At 52.8% G+C, this 7135-nt stretch overlaps 1 protein-coding gene across 3 annotated transcripts in view; it reads right to left on the bottom strand.

Moving 5' to 3' along the window:
- CACHD1 (cache domain containing 1) overlaps window positions 1-7135 on the bottom strand; it is a 58899-nt gene that overhangs the window by 1075 nt on the left and 50689 nt on the right. The window contains exons 18-26 of one of the 3 annotated variants that reach the window (XR_004081926.1): window positions 6961-7121; window positions 6287-6373; window positions 6015-6131; window positions 5271-5422; window positions 4452-4613; window positions 3436-3513; window positions 2576-2677; window positions 388-687; window positions 1-350 (exon numbers count right to left, since the gene is read on the bottom strand). The exon at window positions 1-350 is cut by the window's left edge and continues 1075 nt beyond it. Coding sequence is in view for 2 of the 3 variants with exons in the window: in XM_031058578.1 (XP_030914438.1) it covers window positions 449-687; window positions 2576-2677; window positions 3436-3513; window positions 4452-4613; window positions 5271-5422; window positions 6015-6131; window positions 6287-6373; window positions 6961-7121 (1098 nt within the window). In the remaining variant the exon portion in view is untranslated. Of the gene's footprint in view, window positions 688-2575; window positions 2678-3435; window positions 3514-4451; window positions 4614-5270; window positions 5423-6014; window positions 6132-6286; window positions 6374-6960; window positions 7122-7135 lie in introns of all 3 variants that reach the window. The other 2 variants (XM_031058578.1, XM_031058579.1) reach the window with 2 other exon arrangements.

Below are 7135 nucleotides of genomic sequence, written 5' to 3'. Positions count from 1 at the left end.
AACAAATCATCTCTGGCTCTTTATGCTCTCTGTCTGCTCTTGGCTCAGCACAACAAACTCCAGCTGCTGGATAAACTCCCATCCCTGTTCCTGGAGGTCTAACATGCCTCCTGCTCCATTTTCCTCCATGTTTTGGCAGGTCCATTCATCAAGCACGTTTGCAGGCCAGAGCCAACCTTCCATTTGTAAAAATGCAAAGCTCTGGTGCCTCAGTTTGGTGGGGAAGCCTGTGAGCTTGTCCTTGGGGAGCAGCACAGTCCCCATGGCCCTGGAGTGGCATTTATGGTGTCCTCAGTGCACGGTGCCAGCAGCCTGCAGGGTGGTGGCTGTGGTGTCCTCAGTGCCACAGCCTGCAGGTGGCGGCTGTGATGTCCCCAGTGGCACAGCCTGCAGGTGGCAGCTGTGATGTCCCCAGTGGCACAGCCCGCAGGGGGTGGCCGCGCTGTCCTCAGCACTCGGCATCCACGGTGTGCACGGTGACAGCGGCCTGCAGGTGGTGGCTGTGGTGCAGGGTGGGGTGGTGCAGCCGGTAGTGGTGGAATTTGTGGCTCAGCAGCGCTGCCGTCTGCGGGGGCGTGTCCAGCTCCAGGTCCTCGTCGTGGGTCCCCACGTCCACGCCAGCCGAGAGAGGGTCGTTATTGCAGGGGGGGTTCTCGCTGTCCTCCTGGGGGCTCATGGTGCTGTAGCCTGGGAATGAACAGCAGCAGTGAGCACAGCAAGGCTGGATGCTCAGAATTCCCAGGGCTGGCTGGGCACCCTTCGTGGAACCAACACGGGGTGCTGTTCTCTTACTAGAACAAACCCCAACAGACTCATCCTCTCCTCTAAACCTATAACAAATCCCCTTCCCTGCCACTCAGAATTCCCAGGGCTGGCTGGGCACCTTCTTGGAATCACACAGGGTGCTTAGAGAGGGTGTAAAACAATTTTCTTAACAGAACAAACCCCAACAAACCCATCCTCTCCTCCAAGTCCGTAATGGATCCCTATCCCTGCCATCACCTTTGGTTCAAAGCTTTGAGGATCTGTGGTTTGTGCCACCCCAAACAGTAACAGCACCCACGTGTTCAACAGTTTGTAACAACAGAATTGCTGGCACTGATTTCAAACCAAAACATCAAAGATACCACCCCCGAAAAATCTGTTAAGATATAACCTGGATTTATCCAAATCAGCTGTTACTACCCAGACCAGGCTGCAGGGCAAACAACTCCCCCTCAGCATCTCTAAATGCAAAACCAAATGCAATTTAAAAGGAAAAAGATCTTGCTTGAATTGGAAATAAATCCTTCTCAAAAAACCAGGGACTAAAGGCTAAGGAGGCACTGGTGCTCCTGAGCATCTCGCTCAGGTTTTCAGCTGGAGACACCTAAAAGGAGGGTGGTAAAAATAGCAGCTGAGTCCCCAAAGCTGCCTCCCATTTGCCATGCTCTGAGTCATGTCTTGGAGCTGGCACGGAGGAATTGGGGGAGAAGCCTGGGCAGCCCTTTGAAGAAGATGGAATTACAGAAACTAAAAATAGCAGTGCACATTCCAGATGGAGGTAGACAGCTCCCCTGCTAACCCAGGATGACTAAAAGATGGGAAGGATTTGCTGGGACTGCAAGAAAAGGAGCAAAGGGAGCATTAATCTGGCAAATCTGCCTCAGCACAGGTAATCTCACCCCAAATCCAGGGTAATTCCTCCTAGAGCAAGATTGCCTAGGAGACATCTGTTCATCCACATCCCAAGGCTTTGGCCTTTGGGTTTCCTGTCCCAATTCCATTAGTGCAACCAGAGTCTTAGAGCTGGCCCAGGTCTGCTGGAAGGTCCCCAGCCTTGCAGAGCTGACAGCTTGCAGACTGCCTTGTCTAGCCCTCCTCCTCCTCATTTCCTAATAAATTAAGCCTCCTCACGAGTCAACAGCATTACACCCTTCTAGCAGCTTGCCAGATTTAAGGAGATTTAGTCTCAGGGCAGGGGAGACACATCCCAACCCCCTGAGCCTCATGGTGCCCAGCTTAAAGGTGCTGGAAGATCACAGAATCCCAGAATGGTTTGGGTTGGAAGGGCCATTAAAGATGATCCCATTCCACCCCTGCCATGGCAGGGACACCTTCCACTATCCCACTATCCAAACCCCATCCAGCCTGGCCTTGGACACTGCCAGGGATCCAGGAGCAGCCACAACTGCTCTGGGCAGAACAATTCCTTCCTAACCTCTGATCTAATCCCACTCCCTTTCAGTGTGAAGCCATTCCCCTTGTCCTGTCCCTCAGGTTTCCTCAGGGGGAAGAACCTTCTCCTGATCTCCAACCCAACCCTCCCCTGGCACAGCTCCAGCCATTCCCTGGTCCTGTCCCTGTCACAGAGAGCAGAGCTGCCCCTCAGGAGGACATTGAGGACCCCAGTGAGATCTCCCCCAGAACAAACCAGGTCAGAACTGTCCAAGAGCAAAGCCAGAAGGAGCAAAGCATTTAGTCAGGCTTTGCTTCTGCAGGGAGCCAGCCTGCTGAGGGAGAAGAGCCCCAGCCCTGCCAGAGCCAGTGTCCTGAGGGAGAAGAGCCCCAGCCCTGCTGAGGGCCCAGCACTCACCGTGGTCGCTCTCGGTGCCGGAGCGGCCCCAGTAGCGGCGGCGGCGCTCGGGGCTGTGCGCGTGGCGCTCGATGACGGCGGCAATGAACCGAGTGTTGCTGACTGCGACAGACACAAACAGCTCAGAGCACAGCAGCCTGCAGCCCTCTGCTGCACAGGGCACTGCCCAGCCACACAGCAGCAGAGAGCTGGGCTTCACACGGGTCAGCATCCAGCCAGGCGCCTTCAGCTGGGCTGTGCCGGTGCTGAGGGTCCCGTGGCAACAGTGTAAGGACTCCAAAGGGAACAAAAAGGGACGTGGAGAGGCAGTACATACAAGCCGTGAAGCTCAGATATGCTTCAGATCTCAAGCCAGGGATCCATTCTGACCCTGCAGCTTGGGTGCACCAGCTCAACTTACAGCACACCAGGATCATGCAAAGTGCTGTTTTTATGGGATGGCAGAGAACTGCAGGCATCCCAAATCAGTGCAAAGGGGATTTACTGCCATGTTTGCTGGCCATACTTGCCAGACTTGGCTTCTGCTTTCTAAGGCCAAAAAAGGGGAAGGGTTATCCATACCCTGTGCTGTCACAGTGGCAATTTTTAAGCTGATCAGAGCTATTTCTGGAAGTGCTCATGACAAGGGGTTGTAAGGGGCAAAATTCCTCCACACCCAATGGAGAATTATCTTTTAAAAGTGAAAAATGTCATTTTTCAGCATGAGACTAAAGGTGCACTAGATGTCTGAATTAAAACATTGCTCTATCAATTTTTACTGCTGATCAGCACAGGGCTTCCTCGCATATTCAAATCTAGGGTGTTAAAAAACAAATGGCTGATTGAATCTCACAGTTTTTCCCAGTTTTTTTGGTACTTACTGATTCCTCTGTCTTCATGGCTGTCGTCGTCCCTCTCGTCCCTGTCGTTTTCCAGGTTGGACATACGCACTGACATTTCTACACAGCGTTACAAACAGAAAATACAGCTGGTGAGAGAAAGGTTCTGTACCATCTTGCTGCCAGCTGCCAACCCAGGAACAAGAGTGGAAACACTTTGTGTTACTGGTCTGAGCTGGGGCTGCTCTTCTTCCAACGTGGATGGGGCTGGGATAGCAGGAAATGCCTCATCCCACCTCCCCCTGAAAGGGACTCCTTAAAGTTCTGAAGCAACTGATTTACAACAGAGCTGGGGGATGATCAAATATAGAGGTAATTAGCTCTGATCACACTTAAATTCCCAGAATGGTTTGGGTTGGAAAGGGCCTTAGAAGCCCATCTTTTTCCAGCCCCTGCCACAGGCAGGGACACCTCCCACTATCCCAGGCTGCTCCAAGCTCTGTCCAGCCTGGCCTGGAACACTGCCAGGGAGCTGTTCTCACCTCTGGATCTTTATCTTTGACCCAGTATCCCTTCTCCCAGCACAACTTTGCCTCTCAGACTTCAGTGGTTTCATCTCTCTATGCACAGACATTCCATGAACATCACATGGACCAGAACCAGGAAACACAAGTGAAAGAAGACACATGCCAAACCCAAGGCTACAGGGGGTGAGAAATGTGTCACTCCCAGCAGCTGCACAAAATAAACACATGATGGATCTGCTGGGCCGAGCTGCAGAAGGCTGGGATTAGTGTCTGAGCTCTGGCAAAGCTTAGCTTATCTCCCTCTGGGTCTGGGCAGGCTCCCTGGGCAGCAGCAGCAGCTCTGGCTGTACCCAGGAGAGGGCAGCAAGACACAGCCCCTGCGCCAGGCCGGCTCCCTGCAGCTCCAACACAGACTAAAACCAGGGAAACACTGCAACAAAACCGGGGGGGAGCAGCTTTGGGACTCCTTTTCCTTTGGGTTTAGTTGTGCTGCTGGGTTTGTTTCCATGCCCAGTCCCTAGTGGAGCTCACCCTGTGCTGCCAGCGGGGACATGTGCTGGTGGCTGCGGCGGTGGATCTGGTGCCGGTACGCATACACGGCCAGCACCAGCACCATGATGCAGCCCATGATGCCTCCAGCCACGGGGCCCACCGGGGCACTCTTGATCATGTTCAGGGTGATCACCTCATCTCCTAAAGCAAAAGGGACAAAGCAGAGGGAGAACAACACCATAAATGCTCTGCAGGAGGGGTTAAACCAACATGGAACTCAGGGGAGCTCTGCAAGGATTTCTGTGTGCTTGACTGTGCTCACTTGGAATAGAAGGAACTCAGAGAGGGTGCAGGAAGGGTTAAATCAACAATATGGAACATGGAGAAGAGAAGGAACTCAGGTGCAGGAAGGGTTAAATCCACAATATGGAACATGGAGAAGCTCTACAAGGATTTCTGGGCCTGACTGTGCTCACTTGAAATAGGAGAAGAAACTCAAGAGAGGTGCAGGAAGGGTTTAATCGACAATATGGAACATGGAGAAGAGAAGGAACTCAGGTGCAGGAAGGGTTAAATCAACAATATGGAACATGGAGAAGCTCTACAAGGATTTCTGGGTACCTGACTGTGCTCACTTGGAATAGAAGAAAGAACTCAGAGAGAAGACAGGAATGCACAGTTACACCCAGCTCCACACAGGATTTTCCAAAAGGGGATATTCACCACATTTTTGCTGCCTGGTGCACTCTTTATGCTGATTTAGCACTGGCTAAGAGGTAAATGTTGTGTGCAGAACCTGCTGCATGTTCTGGGACACAAAGAGCTGAAGGCAGCAGCAGCTCAGAAAGGCAGAGTTACCTATTGCTCCCAGGTCATCCACATAGGGACTCTTGGCTCCCACGATGCCACCAAAGCATTCCTTCTGAGGGGCACAGTAGGACTTGTCCAGGTGGGTCTTCCCATCGCTGTCCACCATGCACCACTCGCAGTCCAGCACTCCAAAGCAATCCCTGCATGCCAACACACAAGTAGGACATGGTTGCTTTCCAGCTTAACACCTCTCCTCTGCAAAGCTCACTCTGGGTTAGAGCCACGAGACAGAGGGAGGCCAAAGGCGTCTGTAAACCCCCAAGTACGTGAGTTTAGCCAGAAAAAATCTCATGGAAGTGCTCGAGTACCACAAGGGAAGTTACACAGGGAAGCTGCATTTCCAGCACCCCTTTTCCAACTCTGTTTGCTTTGGTATTTTCCTGCACCACTCAGCCTGAGCAAAGGGAGAATACTACTTGTGACTCCTCCAATAAGACATTTCTCAGTGTGGTGAAGTCTGGCTGCAGTTCCAGCCTTTCTCTGCAGCCTTTGGAAGAAGGAAGAAAGGATTTGGGCAGTCTGGTCAGAGCTTGGTGTGTTTTACCCATCTCAGGTCCCTGGAGATTGCCCATAACGAGCAAAAATGAGCCCTCAGTGCCAGGAGCAGAACCTCATTCTGGCATCATGCTTTTTCCCCCTATTTTTTTTTCTTTGAAACATTTAAAGCAGAGCTATTTCCATGGGATTATTTCCACAAGAGAATGTTCCAAGGGGTGGGGAAGGCCACCTTACCCACTCTCTGTCCTCTGGTTGCACTGGGTGTTGATGCACTGGGGGAGTGCATCCTGCAGGCTGGGATCGATGGCCGTGAAAGTCATCGGCTCCTGGTGCACCTCACAGCTGGGATTCCTGCATGGCAGCAAAGATCACAGCACTCAGAGCACAGTCCATTCAAATCCTCTTCACCTCCTGCATGTCATCTGCTTCACTGTACTGAACATCCTGCCTGTGGGATCTCAGCAGGGCCAACAGGGAGTTTGTTCCTGCAGTGTCCTGGCTCTCACCTGCTCTCGGCGTTGGTCAGGTTCCCAGTGCACTCGTTCACCTCCAGCGGGCACTCACAGGGACACTCACACTCGTTCTGTTCCATCCTGCAGGGCACAAAGCACAGGGAAAACCCATCAGACACCTCTGGGATTTTAACCCCACAGTGCTGCAGCTCTGGAGCAGTAGCTCCCAAGGAAAAGGCTGTGCAGTGATTCTGCTCCTTCCCCAGGAACAGGGATTGCTCTGTCCTGCACCAGGACTGAGGGTGATCCACCCCTGGGATCCCAAAAGCAGGGAGTCCCTCAGATTTGGGTGTAGGGATCCTTCCTGGAAGTGCCACAAACACCTCAGGATGGTGTGGGCAGAACTCCTGGATCCCCTCAAGGAAATCCCCCCAGTCCATGTAAAATCATGGGAATTTCTATGCCATGGGAATTTCTATACCTCACTCACAGTAACTGCTCTTGAGTCACTGGATCTCTCAGTGTCTTTCAGCGCTACCCACCCAAACTCCCCTGGGTTAAACTCTCTGACAGCCTGGCAGAGACACCCTGCACCTCTCACAGGAGCACAGGCAGAGCACTCTTATTTTCCCTGATTTCGCACTGAATGAACCGATGGACTGGCTGTGCTGTCTGAGCCTCAGAGCAGGGCTGAGGACAGGAGTGTCCCAGCCCAGGCAGCGTGTCACCTGTGGCAGTTGAGGCACAGCCTGTCCACCATGCTGCAGGCACAGAAGGCCAGCGAGTCGCACGTCTCGTTGACGATGCCCACGAAGGCGTTGGTGCCCGGGATCCTCGTCAGCCTGTACTTGGAGCAGTGACTGCCGTGCACCAGGTTGGTCAGGTCACCCTGGGCAAAAAACA

This window comes from Geospiza fortis, unplaced genomic scaffold, assembly GCF_000277835.1.
Source record: "Geospiza fortis unplaced genomic scaffold, GeoFor_1.0 scaffold396, whole genome shotgun sequence".
NCBI classification, from domain to species: Eukaryota; Metazoa; Chordata; class Aves; order Passeriformes; family Thraupidae; genus Geospiza; species Geospiza fortis.
This window is presented reverse-complemented; position numbering and strand designations above follow the sequence as displayed.